The sequence below is a fragment of the Rana temporaria genome, chromosome 3 (assembly GCF_905171775.1).
Source record: "Rana temporaria chromosome 3, aRanTem1.1, whole genome shotgun sequence".
In the NCBI taxonomy this organism is placed as follows: domain Eukaryota; kingdom Metazoa; phylum Chordata; class Amphibia; order Anura; family Ranidae; genus Rana; species Rana temporaria.
In genome coordinates, this window is record NC_053491.1 from 214,156,252 (window position 1) to 214,175,031 (window position 18,780).

The following is an 18,780-nucleotide window of genomic DNA, read 5'->3' on the forward strand; positions in this document are numbered from 1 at the left end:
CCAGGTACACCTATCTACTGGTCAGAGACATTTGGCCAGAAGTGGTCTTAATAGAAGAACTGCCAAAAAGCCATACCCCTAATGCGGAATTAAAGCTAAGTTGACTCAACTATGCATAAAAACATGAACTGGGATGCAGAAAAATGGCAGCAATTGCTCTGGACTGTAAAAATAGTATAAAAAACATAAACAGTATCAGTCAGATACTACAAACAACACTAATGTTGAGTAAAATGGCATGTGGCCAACTCACCAACACAGTCTTTGGAACAAATGAGAGCGCACAAAGCATAATCCCGTTTATTTATATTAAAAATAGCCCCTCACATCGAATATCCCCTCATAAATATATACATACAAACATAGCAATCAATAAAGCATTGAAAGTGTAATCAAGTGACCCACATGACACACCGGAAGTGATCTGTGCGCTCCACTGCTGCTAGACCAGGAATAAGGAAGTGATTAAGATCGCTGCTTGTTTACACAGTTTATACGCCGGACGGCGGAGACGGTGAAGTGCACACTTGATTACACTTTCAATGCTTCATTTGTTGCCATGTTTGTACGTATATATTTATGAGGGGATGTGAGGCGCTATTTTTAATATAAATAAACGAGATTATGCTATGTGCACTCTCTTTTGTTTATGACCTTTATTGGAGCTCCCACCATTCATATATCTCCCGTGACGATGCTGACTGCAGTATAAGGTTCATATGAACTCTTCTCTTTAAGGCCATTGTCATATAACGCTCTGGTGAGTTTAACCCCCTGAGGGGAGTGTGTTCTCATGTGGTGGATTCTGGGAGTTCGGTGGAAAGTGCACACTGTGAAAATCTTTAGGATCACCTATGGACATTGTCTGAATCACTGTCATGTTCATCATTTGTTCCAAAGACTGTGTTGTGGAGTTGGCCACATGCCATTTTACTCAACATTAGTGCTGTTTGTAGTATCTGACTGATACAGTTTCTTGGACTGTTTATGTTTTTTTATACTATTTTAACATTTTTGCATTTTTGCATTTTTTTTTAACAGCTGCTTAGATAGGAATCCCTATGTGTTTGATAAAACTACTGGGAAGCTCTGGTATTGTATATTCTATTTCTGGACGATCATTTAGGTTTTTAGGTCCAGTATTTAATTTCCTTGGCGCTGAGTGGTGTATTGTAGGCCGTTAATTTTACATCTTTGTTCTCTTTTGATAAATTGCTCTGGACTGATGAGTCAAATTTTGAAATATTTGGCTGTATCACAAGGCAGTTTGTTCATCCAAGGACTGAAATGGTAAAATAATAAGTGTCTGCCAGGAACAGTGGAGGTTCCCTGCAAGTTTGGGGCTGCATTTCTGCAAATAGATTTGGAGATTTCGTCAGAATCAATGGTGACCTCAATGCTGAGAAATACAGAACTATCTTCAGCAAAAAGAAGAACAAGGAGTTCTGGCAATGATGTTTTGTATGACCCTGAACATACAGCCAATGTCAATAAGAACTATCTTCAGCATAAAGAAGAACAAGGAGTTCTGACAGTAATGTTTTGGCTCCTACAGAGCTCTGATCTCAACATCATCGAGTCTGTCTGGGATTACATAAAGACACAGAAAGATTTAAGGTGGCCTACATCTACAGAAGATCTGTGGTTAGTTCTCCAAGGTGTGTTAAACAACCTACCTGCCGAGTTACTTCAAAAACTCTGTGCAAGTGTACCTAGAAGAATTGATGCTGTTTTGAAGGCAAAGGGTGGTCACACCAAATATTGATTTGGATTTCCCTTCTGTTCATTTAGTTTCCATTTTGTTAATTGAGAAAAAAATAGCACTTCTATTTCTGAAAGCATTCTTATGTACAGAATTTTTTCACACCTGCCTTAAACTTTTGCACAGTAGTATATTCATATACAGTTTATACTGTATATCTTGCACATATTTTTAGGTCTCAATGTATGTGTGTGCGTGTGTGTGTATGATGTGTGCTAATAATAATAATAATGATCAGGTGCCACAAACTTTATGCATTTCATCAGAGCTCAAAGGAAGTAAGTACACTACTGATGTAAGGAATCAAATACTAACTGCTATTTTTCTTCCACTTATTTACATAACTGTCAGTAGGTCACTGTTTTATTTTAAATCATGCATATCTTAATGCAAATCTCAAAATAATAAAATACAATTTTACCTGTTTAGGTAAAGTCGTTAGAATGCAGTCAAATAGTTCAGCTGTCTCCTTCTGATCCCTGGTAATATTTCCGTTTACATGAAGCCCAAACACCTGCAAGATAATCATTTTGGGGATATTTAAAAAAAAGCTTTCATTATTATTGATCTGGCTTAGTTTTTAGGTGATTTTTTTTTTTTAACCTAGTGATACACAGAAAAAGATTGCCATGTGATATTCATGATTTTCACAGATATGTGACAATGTCAGTTTAACTATATTTCCCCAAGAACTTTTAATAACAGTAATACAATTCCTTTACAAGAACTCTGACATAACTGAAAGCAGCATGCATCTGTTGAAATTTCTAAATATATAAAACATTACAATCTTTACAAATATTATCGACAATAATAAAGCAGTCTGGAACCTGACACCCTGATAAACATTTGTCTATACCCACCCCTATTATGCCGATTGACAGAACAGCTTTCAAAGAGTAGAATAAGTGATAATACATTTTTTCCTGGTTTAGGTTAACTTTTCTATGACATGCTTAGCAGGAAGAGCTAAGATTAAAACCAGTTTTTGTGTCCTTATTGACAGGGGAACCATAAAGTCAAGTCAAAAGGGTTGTAGTTTTTGAAAGCATTTTGTAGCAGTTATTTTTTTTAATAAAATTCCATGCCTGCCAAATGTTGTTATTTAATCAAACCCATAATGTTGTGTAATAATTTAATTTTTTTCAGTTTTGGGGCAATATCCAATTTTGTGTGACATTTCTGTGTTTTCCAATTAACAGTTTAGGATCTGCTTCTCTTTCTTGAAAATCCTTCTTGGAAATCATAACCTGGTGCTTGAAAACAACGGATATGTATGCATGTTTTTTTTTCTTTGACCACTTGTCTACCAAGGCAAGCTTACAAATGGCTTGGTAGAGAGTTTTGCAAGACCACAAGCTTGGTGCTGACTTTAAAGTGATTGTAAAGTCTAATTTTTTCCTATAAAAATAACAAACATGTTACACTTAACTGCTCTGTTGCAGTGGATTTGCACAGAGCAGCCAGGATCCTCCTCTTCTTGGGTCCCTCTTCTGTGATCCTGGCCCCTTTCCTCCTGTTGAGTACCCCCACAGCAAGCATCTTGCTATGGGGGCACCCGAGTCAAGTCACAGCTCCCTGTGTCCATTCAGACATGGAGCCCCAACCTGGCCTCGCCCCCTCTCTCTCCTGATTGGCTAGCTCACTTTGATTAACAGCAGTGGCAGCCAATGGAGCCGCTGCTGTGTCTCAGTCAATCAGGAGGGAGAATCTCAGATGGCTGAGACACTCATGGACATCGCTGGGCAGAGAGGGACCTCAGGTAAGTGTTATCCATTGAATGCATAAAGATAAAAACTTTCTGACTTTAAAATCCCTAACTGCTGGTGAAGGACTTTCAGATAAATGTGATCCGAGGGCCTCTAGATCCACTTTATCACTTTTATGGAGCACTGAAAGTATTCAATCCTCTGCCAGTGGCACCTGCGGTGGATTCCAGACTCTCCCAGGCAATAATTTTAGGGCCTTAATTCACAATTAGCTTTAAACTCATAACATATAAAGTGTTACTAATTGAGAATTTTGGGTAGCATAGTGTTTTGCAATTAAATTGACATGCACCGTTTTAGGACTTAACATTTTTGGTTACTATTTACCCAATGTAAGCCCATCTGTAATGGACTCCGGACACCCTGTTCGATATTTCCGCCAAGAAGCTGCTTCCCAAATCCTAAAACAGGAGACCAATGGATCTGGCTATAGAAACCCCAAGGACCAGACAACACCAGGCTTGGAGTACACCAGAAAGGGAACTGCTTTATTTTTAGAAACACACTGAATTTATACAGCAAACCATCAGATAAGGGCTACTCCCATTATTCCAGACAAAGGTCACCTAACACAGTAGAGCTAGTCCTATTATCCTAAAATTACCCCTATTTAGACAGTCCAGCTCCCCCATAGGACTAACTTGCATAAGAAGCCAAAGGCAATTAGTGACCAGCCCTGTCTGGATAACTTAACCACTTGCCGTCGCCGCACCGTCATAATACGTCCACAAGGTGGCTCTCCTAGGCGAGATCACGTATCATGACGTCCTGCCTTTTAGCCCCTGCTCGCCCCCGACTCCCGTGCGTGTGCCCGGCGGGCGCGATCGCCGCCGGGCACACGCGATCGCTCGGTACAGAGCGGGGAACGGGAGCTGTGTGTGTAAACACACAGCTCTCGTTCCTGTCAGCAGGGGAAATGCTGATTTTCTGTTCATACAATGTATGAACAGAAGATCAGTGTTTCCCCTAGTGAGGCCACCCCCCCCCCCACAGTAAGAACACACCCAGGCATACTTAACCCCTTCCCCGCCCCCTAGTGTTAACCCCTTCACTGCCAGTGGCATTTTTATAGTAATCTAATGCATTTTTATAGCACTGATCGCTATAAAAATGCCAATGGTCCCAAAAATGTGTCAAAAATGTCCGAAGTGTCCGCCATAATGTCGCAATACCGAAAAAAAAATCGCTGATCGCCGCCATTACTAGTAAAAAAAAATATTAATAAAAATGCCATAAAAATACCCCCTATTTTGTAAACGCTATAACTTTTGCGCAAACCAATCAATAAACGCTTATTGCGATTTTTTTTTACGAAAAATATGTAGAAGAATACGTATCGGCCTAAACTGAGGAAAAAAAATGTTTTTTTATATATTTTTGGGGGATATTTATTACAGCAAAAAGTAAAAAATATTCATTTTTTTCAAAATTGTCGCTCTATTTTTGTTTATAGCGCAAAAAATAAAAAACGCAGAGGTGATCAAATACCACCAAAAGAAAGCTCTATTTGTGGGAAAAAAAGGACGCCAATTTTGTTTGGGAGCCACGTCGCACGACCGCGCAATTGTCTGTTAAAGCGACGCAGTCCCGAATCGCAAAAAGTACTCTGGTCTTTGGGCAGCAATATGGTCCGGGGGGTAAGTGGTTAAGAACACATTATAACACAGAGTTCTCCAGGCTATGGTTCTCCTGCAGCCCAGAGTCTGTGACAATACTCCCCGTCTGTTCCATAGTCCGGAAGACCCGGCTAGATCCAATACGGGTCAGTTTGGGGATGTCTGGGAGCTATACTACAATCAAAGTTCAGTTTGCCGGGAAAGTCCATCTGCGTTGTTGTTTTGTAGGCCCGTCCTGTACTGCACAGTAAAGTTGTAGGGCTGCAGTGCAAGACTCCATCTCAATAAACGTCCATTGTCCCCAGATACTCAATTTAACCAGATCAAAGGGCTGTGGTCCGTGAGCGCCACAAAGGATCGTCCATAGAGATACAGCTGAAGTTTTTTCAAGGCCCACACCAGCGCCAAACATTCTTTTTCTATGGCTGCATACCCCACCCCCCGGGCTAGTAGCTTGCGACTGATGTAGGCAACAGGGTTCTCACCGCCATCAGCTCCCACTTGGCTTAGCACTGCTCCCAAACCGAAGGTGGAAGCATCTGTATGTACACAAAAACGTTTGTTTGGGTCAAGAGCAGCCAAAACTGGGGCAGAAACCAAAGCATTTTTCAGGTGCTGGAATGCATTTTCACACTCTGGGGACCACAGGACCTGGTGGGGGAAATTCTTTCTGGTCAAGTCACTCAGGGGTTTAGCTATTGTGCTATAGTTGGGAACAAGCCTCCTATAGTATCCTGCAGTGCCTAGGAATGCCAAGACATGGGTTTTCGTCCGGGGGTTGGCCAATTGGCAACAGCCTCTACTTTAGCTGGTTCGGGATGCTGTTGCCCACGCCCTACCCGATGCCTGAGGTACTGATCCTCAGACATCCCTATTCTACATTTCTCTGGCTTTAATGTTAGTTCCGCAGTCTTGATGAGGTCTAACACAGTACCTAGGTGGAGTAGATGTTCCTCCCAGGTATCGCTGTAGATCGCAATGTCATTCAGGTATGCACAGGCATGGACATTCTCTGGAACATCGCCAGAGCATTTTTCATTCCAAATCGCATAACCTTTGACTGGTACAAGCCAAAGGGGGTGATGAATGCTTACTTTGAAACAGATTCCGGGTCCAGAGGACTCTGCCAGTACCCTTTACATAGGTCGAGGGTAGTTAGGAAATTATCTCAGGCGATGCGGTCTAACAGTTCAACGGGGCATGGGGTAGGCGTCAGTCATTCATTTAGTCGGCGGTAATCTACACAGAAGTGGGTAGTACCATCCCGCTTTGGCACTAACACTACTGGAGATGCCCAGGGGCTGTTGGAGGGCTCGTTGACTCCTAAATTGAGCATGTATTTTGTCTCCTGCCTCATACCCTCTCTCACTGACTCCGGTACCCGGTAAGCCGCCTGCCAGGTAGGTGGCTGTCCCGGGGTTTCCACTCGGTGCACTGTCATAGTAGTGTATCCACTACATGAAAACATTTCCTGATGCTGCCTAAGGACCCGCCTGGCCTGGTCCTGCTGCTCCGGCCCTAGCTGCCTGTCTAACCTCACTGTCTTTACACCTGCTCTGTCCCCATCTCTCACCGGTAGCTCTGACAGGGGTAATTTTGCTAATCCTCTGTGTAAATTTGTATATGTTTTTCCTCTTCCCCTTCCTTTCCCCCTGTAATTAATGGGGGGAAGGGGGGTAGGATATTTGTAAAAACATTTAATAATTCTGTAAATCTCTCCTAGCTACAACAAAACCTCTGAAGAAGACCCGATTAAGGGCTGAAACGCGTTAGAAATTGCCACAAGCTTGTATCCACACATGCCAAGCTGTATGACAATTTGTTGTTTTTTGCTATCTATATGTATGGAATTTTTATTATTTTTGTACTACCGTAACTCATATGTTAACTATTAGAACATTCTTTTTGTACGTGTTATTATACAATAAAACCCCTTTTTTTATACATTGTCTAAAATTCATTAATTGAGCTGCCCAAAAACCCCATTGGGGGAAAAACCCTTGATACACATTTTCGGGGTGAGCAGCACTATCTCTCTGCAGATGTGTGTTTTTTTATTTTTCTATAACTTGTCACCAACTTGGGAAATTCAAGCTACATGCATTGCAAAAATTACAAAAGCATAGACTACATTTCATGACAACTTAACAAGAGAACAAAATTAAGATTTTCTATAATTTTATATGCCTATATTGCTGGATCTACTAATCATGAACAAGAAACTTCACACTTGTTGAGAAAAAAAAACAATCCCCTCTGGATGATTATTGTATGTTTCAAGGATTTTAACAAATTTTGTTGCAGATTCCTACGTGCGCTGAAGAAAAAGCAGGATGTTTGAACATGTCTTGCGCAGACTGATTCTGAATGGAAGGGTCTGGTTCACTATAACTAGCTGATGCACTATCAGTGCTCTGATGAGTAAAGTTTCTGTGTCTGCATTCCTTCAGAAGTAGTCTCGCCAAAAATAAACATGTTGCATGGAGAGCCTAAAATCTGACTTACTGTATATCAGATTGCAAACTTCTGAGAAAATTATTGAGCCAATTGCACAAACAGAAAATTACATTTTTGGAGGTGTTCTGTACAGAATGCCTCCAGGTTGTCATATTGCACTGACGTTTACAGAAAATTACGGAGCTGCAGATTGAAATGGAAAAGTATTATTTAATTACCTTAAATTACAATATGGCTTTTGTAGCAATTGTATATGTATTTTTGTTGCTATATTTTTTCCATAAAAGTGGAGTTATCCTATAAGCAGTTTTCACTGAGGGTATATTCTGCTGATGTATTTTTCAAAATATACTTAGTCTAAATTACCTATTTTAGGACAGCTTACTTACATAAATCCTTTTTGTGCTATTTGACTTTTGTTCTAGCTCCATTGGCTCTTGATGTTTGTCCTATGTGACTGCAGGGTTATAAATGTTATATCATAAATCAATGTATATATGTATTCATCATGTAACCTTTTGTACTGGACTCTATTATCATTTAAAGTTCAATTGCCGAGCAGATAAAGCCAGTAATTAAATGCAAAAAATTGTTGCAAGACCATATATTTAAAATATAGTGTGGCTACTTGCCTTTCATTAATTAGAAAAGTGAAGTAACCTTTTGACAACCCAATTCAATATTAATCTTAATTAGTGAGAATAAACGTATCACTTTTACAGCACTATTTCTATTAATAAGCTGTAATTTTCCTTGGCATCTATTAAGGCTTGTTGTTAGAGTGCATACCTCCGGATCAGCGTTGAGAGGGAGACTTTTTATATATTCCATATAGGTGTCATGGGTACTGTTCTTTGGAGCAAAGTATTTTCCACTGGGAGAAAATGCGTAATTGTCTTCGGTAATTACAGCTTCACAAAGAAATGTGTCTAGCAAGCTTAGCAGAAGCCGCCTGTCGTGCTCATCTGTGACTCTTCCTCCATAGTTGCATTCTCCAGTAAGATAAATGACAGCATCTAGAGGGGTCTGTTCATAATCATTGATGAACCTCTACAACACATAGAAAATAGATTAGCTTTAATTAAGTAAGCAATTTTACTGTACCATCGCTATCGCCAAAATGTACTGTTTTAATTAACGTCTTCATGGCCATTTCCTAAGCTTAGCATAAATGTTTATCATCTCCGTGCAATAAAGATGTGACTGGGATTATGCAATGCATCAAACACATACATATAAATGTGAAGCACAATACAGCAATAAATGATGTGACTTAAGTATACAAAAAAAACTTACCCAACTTCTTCATACCCTTCTTCTCTCCACCATATAAAGTCCTGACTACCAATGTCTGGTATTGTACTGTATATATACTGTGTGTGTGTGTATATGTATGTATATGTGTATATATATATATATATATATATATATATATATATATATATATTAGGGCTGTTACTGATTATATTTTTTGTGTTTGATTAATCTTTTTTTTTAAAAATCGATTAATCTACTAATTTTGATTAATTTTAACGCACATACAGATCCAACTACTTTTAGCTGATCTCCTTGCAGGCTGATTCCCAGTGCAGCTACCAACCACTGGAAAAATGGATAGCAGGATACAAAAAACACACAAAGGCAGCGCTCGATGGGAATAGCATTAAAACTTTTATAGTCTTCAAGTAGGTAACAAAATAAATAATGCACTTGAGATAAAATCGATGTAGCTACATAAAATGGAAAAATGGTGCGAGTAATTCCAAACGGTAGCAAAAGCAGTCATAAAAACAGGTAGCTAAGTATGACACTGGTATAAAAATGTGTACAACGATACCACTGCTGAATCTAGATGAGGAGGGGTTAACATCAGTCTGTCGGCATGTAGATGTACCGTGAAGGGAACTATCACAACTCCCAGTGGATAGCTGTAGAATCCCAGGTTGATAGAGGGAAGTGTAACAGCCCTTGCGTGTGGCAGATATTAAGGTCCCGTCGGCATGCAGATATAAGGGCACAGCAAAGGAGCCCTTCAGATGGACATGGCAAGCCCCGCTGGTGTCTGTGACGTCACCGGATCTCCAACGAAACTCCCTGAAGACCCAGAAGCCGGCGTTTCAGAAATGGTTTATTTTCTTTTCAGTCCATTTAGTTTTGTTTAGTTTGTTAATTTTCGAACGAATTCCAAATTTTTGTAACGATTAGAATTTCGGATAGGTCGAAAAATTACTGATCGATTAGAATTCTGTGAAAAAAAGCTGGTTGTTAAGGAGCAGACCGGAACTGATACATTTGGAATTCATTAGAAAACGAATAAATGAAACAGAAGTAAAGGAATGTCAATGAATATTGTCATTCAGATATTCGGATACGTCTGAATCTCTGAGCAAGCAAAGATTTGCCCAAATTCAGACCGAAATAAATTGCATATGTCTACCAAATTCAATGATTTGATAAACAGTTTGCGCAAATATAGTGCAACATTTAAAAAAAACAGTGCTTCTGTCGTCAGAAATTATGTATTTTAAAGAGTTCAAAAATGAAAAAAATTGGTTTCAATTGGTTAAGAAGGCAAATGAATGAGTGTGGGGCACTTTGCTTTAGAAGCTAGGCCTCTTCTATTGCTATGCTAATGAACTCCATGGGCCCAATACAGGAAATAATGTACAGGAAGTGATTTTCATAGCTTAGCTATGTAAATTGTTAGATTTTAAGACTGTTTTGTTTTAGAAGATATGCCTCTCCTATTGCTATGCTAATGAACTCCATACAGGAAATAATGCACAGCAAGTGATTTTCATAGCTTAGATATGTGAATTGGTTGATTTTAAGACCATGTGTTGTTTTTGAAGCTAGGCCTCTCCTATTGCTATGCTAATGAACTCCATGAGCTCAATACAGAAAATAATGTACAGAAAGTGAGAGGAGAGGAAAAGACAAAAACAGTGGTTCTTGAAGACACACTTGTTCTGGAGACAGAGGAGGACAGAGTTGTTTTAAGACTTCAGAGGAAACAGAGGAGTTGTGCTGGACTATGAGAAGCAAGGAGAAGGTTCCATCATTAGGGAATCCAAGTTAAGTAGCTGATTTGTATACTTATGCCTGTCTCATGCACTGTACTGTACTGTACACTGCTTATTTGTTAGGAAGGATGAATAGTGTGTACATTGTAGGCATATTTTGTTCTACTTTATATGCTATGCATTGGGTATCCTGCAGTTGTATGTGCATCTTTTTGCTTAGTAAAAGTATTATTATGCTACAGAGTTTTAATTGCTTTCTTGGCCTATACCGCAAAGCAATCTTTAATAGACACAAAGCAAAATAGGTGCGTTACTGTTGTACAATGACATGTGGTGCTTTCCAATATGCCGTGATAAAATGCAGCATGTCTGCATCTTATCACACCTCACTGCACCACAGCTACAGGCTGCATTGCAGTGCAAACAGAGCTCATAGAAAACAATTGTTTTCTGTGTGCCCTAGTGGTGACTGGCATTCTTCCAGTGTGAAAAAAGGCCAGTCATCACATTGTATACAGGCACTAAGGCCCCGTACACACGACCGAACATGTCTGCTGAAACTGGTCCGCGGACCAGTTTCAGCAGACATGTTCGGTCGTCTGTACAGCCGAGCGGACAGGATTCCAGCGTACTTTTGCCCGCCAGACCGTTTTCGAGCGGGCAAATGTTTCTAAACTTGCTTAGAAACATGCCCGCTGGAATCCTGCCCGTCGGACATGTTCAGTCGTCTGTACAGACTTACCGTACATGTCCGAGCGGCCGCCATCCCTCACATGCGTGGAAGCATCCCTCACATGCGCGATGCTTCCACATGCGTGGAAGCATCGCGGTGACGCAGCCTCGTCACCGCGACGGCGCAGCCTCGTCACGCGTATCGTGTACGGATTTCCGGCGGACCGTTTTCATCATACATGTTTGCCCGTGTGTACGAGGCCTTATGTTCATGCCAAGACTGACAATTGTTTTAGTTTTAGTTACTTAGCTGTTTGCTCTTTAAATAAATTACTTAGCATTACTAAAGGCCTTTCCAGTCAGTGGTCAACTAGAGGCATTTTCTTTGACCATTGTAAAGAAATTCGTTTTACAGGGGTATGTTGATAAAGTGCAAATTATAGGTGAAAGATTATAGTGTTAGCAAACCATAACAAGGAATTTATCTTATTTGCTCCCTTTCCGTCTGTACAAATATACCATTAACCCTTTTTCTGCTATTTCTTCTGTGTTATACATTTTCTGAAAGTAGACATCCTAGAGAATAAAATAGTGGTACAATATTACCACAAAGGTCTAAGAAACACAACGTTTCAGTGGAAAAGTTAGTTTTATGTCACGCAAATGCAATGCATTGCCTATCTTTTAGTAAAAAAATAAAAGATAATGTTGCACTGAGTAAAAAGATACCCAACATGTCAAATTTTAAATTAGCACGCACCCATGAAATAGTGGCAAACTTCAGTAGCCTAAATTTTTCAACAGGTGATGCTTTAAAAGCCCCCTATAGGTCAGCAGTTTAGTGTTATGGAGGAGATCTGGTGCTCGGCAATATATTGTATGTGTATCACAATCAACGCGTAGGTGCCCCTGGCGCATGTGTTAATACCTGCATACTGTATATGTGGGGATGGGCCTCACATTTGGGGGGGGGGATTTTATGTGTTTTGGTGTAACTTTTTTTTTTACAATTAAAAAAGACAATTTGTGCGCAACTTTTTTTTCTTTTAATCACATTGGTATAAAAGGTCCTTTATGTGATGATTTTTTGGTGACAGATTCTCCTTAATGAGCTATTTAAGGGTCTAAAAGACACTGGATGTCTCCCCTGTGCCGCAGTAAATCTAATGCATTATCCCACTGCAATACATTCTTTCCTGGTCATGCTGGCCAGGGAAAATACTGATAGGATAGGACCTGGAAGTGATATTTTACACCTCATTTCCAGCTCAGCAAAAAGAGCCCACAGATAGGCAAGTGAAGCACGGGATACATAGTAGGGGGGGGGGCATGCGCAAGCAGGGGGTGCCCCTTACCAGGGGTGTGTGCAGGTAATGGGCTGCTTCTACCTGACAGCCAGAATATCGTCAGATATATATACATATACTCCTGGTGGCTGTAGCTGTAAAACCCCCTGCTGTCAGATCCGTATGACGTATGGACCTGACAGTGAAAGGGTTAAAAAAATTAAGATTCTTCTTATAGAGAAATGCGTTGGGTGGAGCTACCATCTGTGACGTCACCACGCACTAGCCTGCAGGACAAGGTCCGCGGCTGTGTTTTTTTGCTGAAGTCTTTTGCTTATTATATAAAGTGCAAAGGAACTGCTCAATAAATGTTCTAAAAACAAACTGCACTATGGAATCTCTCTCATCTTGATATCTCCTCATGCTGGTGAGCACACAGCAGGGCTACTGCTGGAGTTTGGATTATTTTGGGGATATATTGGAGGCATTTCCATATCCAGGCAAACATTACAAGGTCTCCTGATGGAGCTGAAGGAGAGGAATACTGCAGCTCATTAATTTAAGCGCTTTTGATCTCTATAATCTGGGATCGATCTTCTCTGGTGGTTTTGTTTGTAATACACCTTATACTAGCGTGGATTTTCAAGATTTCATACTAAGGCACCTTAAGGACACACTTATTTTTGGAGTCATAATTAATCACTATAGTGGACACTTATTGAAAGTATTTTGATAATTTTTTCTTTGCTATTTTGTTTATAATTTATTATTTGTGATTGCGCACTCATTTGTGTATATATAAACTGTCATATATAACATCATTTTTCTTGGTTTAGATATGCTTGAAGCACATTAAGCATCTTATCACTCTTATTCACACGTTTGCACAGATGAGTCCCATTCATTCTCCTTAAAGTGTGACTAAACCCAGCACCCTGCATTCACTATCTCTAGCCTACCACAGTACACAGAACATGGAAATGAAATTATTTTAGTAAATATAAACTGCTAAATATCTTTTCTCATCAGCAGTATATAGCAGTCTTGTGTCTTCTATCAGTTCCTGGATAAAAGCTTGTAGGAGGAGTTTTTATACTGCACTGGCTGTCCTATCAGGATGCATGACTCCTGACCCTCCACCTCGACAGTGCTGATTAACCCTGTGCTGATCACATGCACTCTCCCAAAATAAAAACTCTCTAGCAATACACACCAAACTGAGCATGTGCAGCCTGACTCCAGTAACTCTGTCTTATCCGGACATGTTTTGGAGACAATGCAAGAAGGGGAGAATCTTTGCATAAAGGATCAAACAGCCTTTTTGCACAATGCAGAGGATTAACCCCTTAGGTGTCACAGTGAGTATAACAAGCGTGTTTTACTGCAAATACAGACTGATTTTACTGCTGTGGGTTTATTAACACTTTAACCCAACATCTAGTATCTATTCTTCAATGGGAAATCAGGTTATGTTCACACCAGTCACAGCTGGTGTGGTCCAGCTGAGATCAGCGCAGTGGTGATTGTTCGATCTTGGCACATCTCACTGTTTTCTTTTTTTTTAACCACTTGTCGACTGTCTAACGTAGATATACGTCGGCAAAATGGCACGGGCAGACAAAGCAACGTACAGGTACGTTGCATTGAATCTGCTCCTTAGCGGGCATGCGCGTGCCCGCAGCGAGCTCCGTGACCATGCCCGCGGGACCCGCGGACTCAATGTCTGCCAGTGTCCTGCAATTGTGTCACGGAGCAGCAGAAGGGGGAGATGTAAACAAGGCATTTCCCTGATCTGCCTAGTGACAGGACAGTGATCTACTGCTCCCTGTCATCAGGAGCAGTGATCACTGTGGTGTTTCTCGTAGCCCAGCCCCCACACAGTTAGAATCACTCCCTAGGACACACTTAACCCCTTCCTCGCCCCTAGTGGTTAACCCCTTCCCTGACAGTGTCATTTACACAGTAATCAGTGCATTTTTATAGCACTGATCGCTGTATAAATGACAATGGTCCCGAAATAGTGTAAAAAGTGTCCAATATCGCAGTCATGATAAAAATCACTTATCGACGCCATTAGTAGTAAAAAAAATAATAATAATAAAAATGCCATAAAACGATCCCCTATTTTGTAGACGCTATAACTTTTGCGCAAACCAATCAATATATGCTTATTGCGATTTTTTACCAAACATATGTAGAAGAATACATATCGGCCTAAACTGAGGAAAAAGTTTGTTTTTTTATATTTTTTTGGGGGGATATTTAAAAATAAAAGTAAAAAATATTGCTTTTTTTTTAAAATTGGCGCTTTTTTTTTGTTTATACCGCAAAAAATAAAAACCGCAGAGGTGATCAAATACCACCAAAAGAAAGCTCTGTTTGTGGGAAAAAAAACCCGTCAATTTTGTTTGGGTTCAACGTCGTACGACAATTGTCAGTTAAAGCGACACAGTGCCGAATCGCAAAAAATGTCCCGATCATTGTGCAGCCATTTCTTCCGGGGCTGAAGTGATTAAAACAAACTTTAGTAAGATGTTGCACAGACATCTCATAAAGTTAAATTACTGGCCATGCAGTTCAAGGCAGTGGACTGCCTTGCACTGTGCTGAAAAAAGTACTGCATGCCGCACTTTTTTTCACCGCACACCGCCTGCACACCACCGCAATGTAGTGGTGTGAACTGGGTAGATAGGGAGATAAGGCATTTTCCCTTGTCATGTGGTGGAATAGCCACCCAACACAGTCCCACTGCATGTAGTGTGAGTATACCCTCAAAGTCTCAGCAACATTTGCTCTATTTATAATTCACCCAATATTATATTCATGACATTTTCAAATGTCAATAAAATAATTGTATCTGTATTTCTTGATTGGTTATTATGTAGTCTCCCTGCATATGTTCTCACTTGCTTGCTGTCACATAAACCCATGTAACACTTTATTAAATACCTTGGAAATAAGGATATATGCCGCTATAGATGTGCGCCACAGCCTATTACATTACGGTGTGCACCCCAAAGCTTAAACACACATGCCTTTCTCTACAGCCCAAGCTGCACTGGGCAGCGAATAAATGAGAAGTTCTATGTGCTGAGCGGCTTTCTGTTAATTCACAAATTGAAGCATAGTAAACACTATGCTTCAGTTATGAATGAACACAGTGAGTGTGTTCACTGTGTTCATTTAGAAAATGAAGGGGCTTGTCAATGACATATTGACTAGCCCCCCCTCTTCATCCTGAAACATCCCGGCAGCCGCTGGGAGGAGAGGAGAGGAGGGAAGCCAGCAGCACAAAGGGAAGCCTGGGAAGTAAGGGGAATCGGCACCGCACGTAGTGATTAGGGTGTGCCCAGGCAGACCTGGCATACCCCCCTGCGCATGCCACAAACCTATATTGGAATATGCTGAAACGCACCAGTAAATGGCTGCTGAATCAAACAGAAAGTAGGCACATAGGGCCAGATTCATGTAGACTTACGACGGGCGTATCAGTAGATACGCCATCGTAAGTCCGAATCCCCGCCGTCGTATATTTAAGCGTATTCTCAAACTGAGATACGCTTAAATATTGCTAAGATACGACCGGCGTAAGTCTCCTACGCCGTCGTATCTTAACTGCATATTTACGCTGGTCGCTAGGGGGCGTGTACGCTAATTTATGCCTAGAATATGTAAATCAGCTATATTCACGAACGTACGCCCGGCCGTCGCAGTAAAGATACGCCGTTTACGTAAGGCGTTTTCAGGCGTAAAGATAAACCACCAAAAAGATGGCGCAGCCAATGTTAAGTATGGATGTCGGAACTGCGTAAAATTTTTCACGTTTTACGTCGTTTGCGTAAGTCGTCCGTGAACGTCGAAACCAATGAGTCTTTGTGGCATAATTTGGAGCATGCGCACTGGGATACGTCCACGGATGGCGCATGCGCCGTTCGTTAGAAACGTCAAATACATGGGGTCAATAGTATTTTGCATAGAACATGCCCCCAACCAGCCTATTTTGAATTAGGCAGGCTTACCCCGGCCCAGTTACACTACGCCGCCGTAAGTTAGAGCGCAACTTCTTTGTGAATACAGGACCTGCTGCTCTAACTTACGGCGGCGTAGTGTATCTAAGATACGCTACGCCTGCCGAAATCTATGTGAATCTAGTCCATACAGTATAAACATGGTTCTCAAAACCTGTATTTTTTTTTAAACCTATACAGTACATGCACAGCTTATCTTAAGTGAACTACATGACAATAAAGTGATATTTTGGTTACAAAGTTTTGTATTTTTTTAACCTAAAATGTTAACTGCAAAACCAACTGCAAAGTAATTTAGGTATTTCAGATAAAGTTTACCAAATGCAGTATCACTGACAAGCAGTAGAATAAAATCTGCTTTGTCAGCACTGCTATTATACAGTAATAGTGATATATACAAAAAAAAATAGCTTTACCTTTACAGAAATAAGTTAGTAGCCTGCAAGCATCATATGTATAGAAGGGACATTTCTAGCAGAGTGTAGGTAATTATAGTGGAATATACAGTAAACCTTTACATGTGGACTTAAGCCCTAGATATCCGATGACATTTTTCAATGTGCATTGAATTATGGTGCTAATTATAATTTCCCATATGTTCATTTGTTATAATTGTCACATGAGAACCCTAAAGCCACACTGTGAATTAAACGGTTTCTGCTTTTTTGTGTGCCGCCTGTCAGCAAATTACAAGCAGCTATTTCCTTTGTCACTAGGTGGCAGTGTTTAATAATAGATTGCCATTAATATTTATAACAGGGATTGAAATACAAAAGACTGACATAGATGGATGGACAGACCTATCCGTGTCTAAAAATGTATAATTGTATATCCAATCATATTATTTACATACTGCTAGCCTTAAAATGTTATACTATATCCATTTTTTTAATAACAATTATATTTTTACTAGTTACTTACATATTTGTATTTTATGATACTTAAATCTTTTTTTGTTTGTATTTTTTATCTTATTTTTTTGCGTGTTTCAGGTTATCAATTAATTTTAATACCTTATGAAAAGTTCCACTAGTGCAAATAAAGGGGTTGTAAAGGTTTGTTTTTTATTTTCTAAATAGGTTCCTTTAACCACTTAAGCCCCGGACCAATATGCTGCTAAATGCCCAAAGGCGTTTTTACAATTCGGCACTGCGACGCTTTAACAGACAATTGCGCGCTCGTGCGACGTGGCTCCCAAACAAAATTGGCGTCCTTTTTTCCCCACAAATAGAGCTTTCTTTTGGTGGTATTTGATCACCTCTGCGGTTTTTATTTTTTGCGCTATAAACAAAAATAGAGCGACAATTTTGAAAAAAAAATCAATATTTTTTACTTTTTGCTGTAATAAATATCCCCCAAAAACGTATATAAAATGTTTTTTACCTCAGTTTAGGCCGATACGTATTCTTCTACCTATTTTTGGTAAAAAAAAAATCGCAATAAGCGTTTATCGGTTGGTTTGCGCAAAATTTATAGCGTTTACAAAATAGGGGATAGTTTTATTGCATTTTTATTAATTTTTTTTTTTTTACTACTATTGGCGGCGATCAGCGATTTTTTTCGTGACTGAGACATTATGGCGGACACTTCGGACAATTTTGACACATTTTTGGGATCATTGTCATTTTCACAGCAAAAAATGCATTTAAATTGCATTGTTTATTGTGAAAATGACAGTTGTAGTTTGGGAGTTAACCACAGGGGGCGCTGTAGGAGTTAGGGTTCACCTAGTGTGTGTTTACAACTGTAGGGGGGTGTGGCTGTAGGACTGACGTCATCGATCGAGTCTCCCTATAAAAGGGATCACTCGATCGATGCAGCCGCCACAGTGAAGAACGGGGAAGCCGTGTTCACATACGGCTCTCCCCGTTCTTCAGCTCCTGGGAGCGATCGTGATGGAGCAGCTATAAACCAATAGCCGCGCCGTCGTCCCGGATCGCTCCCCGCGGGAATCCGACCGCCGCATGTAGCGGGGGGGGGTCTCGATCGGACCCCCCACCCGCAAGAAGGCAAGGACGTACCTGTACGCCCATCTGCCTGTACGTGCCATTCTGTGGACGTACATATACATGCGGCAGTTGGGAAGTGGTTAAGCTAGTGCATTGTTGGTTCACTTACCTTTTCCTTCGGTTTACCTTCTAAATGTTTTTTTTCTTTGTCTGAATTT

The 18,780-nt window shown here is 40.3% G+C and overlaps 1 protein-coding gene across 1 annotated transcript in view; it reads right to left on the bottom strand.

Annotated features, from left to right (window-relative positions):
• The window catches only part of LOC120930418 (dynein heavy chain 3, axonemal-like), a 530,045-nt gene that overhangs the window by 51,039 nt on the left and 460,226 nt on the right, over window positions 1-18,780 (bottom strand). The window contains exons 27-28 of the mRNA XM_040341605.1: window positions 8,394-8,654; window positions 2,184-2,276 (exon numbers count right to left, since the gene is read on the bottom strand). Coding sequence (XP_040197539.1) covers window positions 2,184-2,276; window positions 8,394-8,654 — 354 coding nt within the window. The remainder of the gene's footprint in view (window positions 1-2,183; window positions 2,277-8,393; window positions 8,655-18,780) is intronic.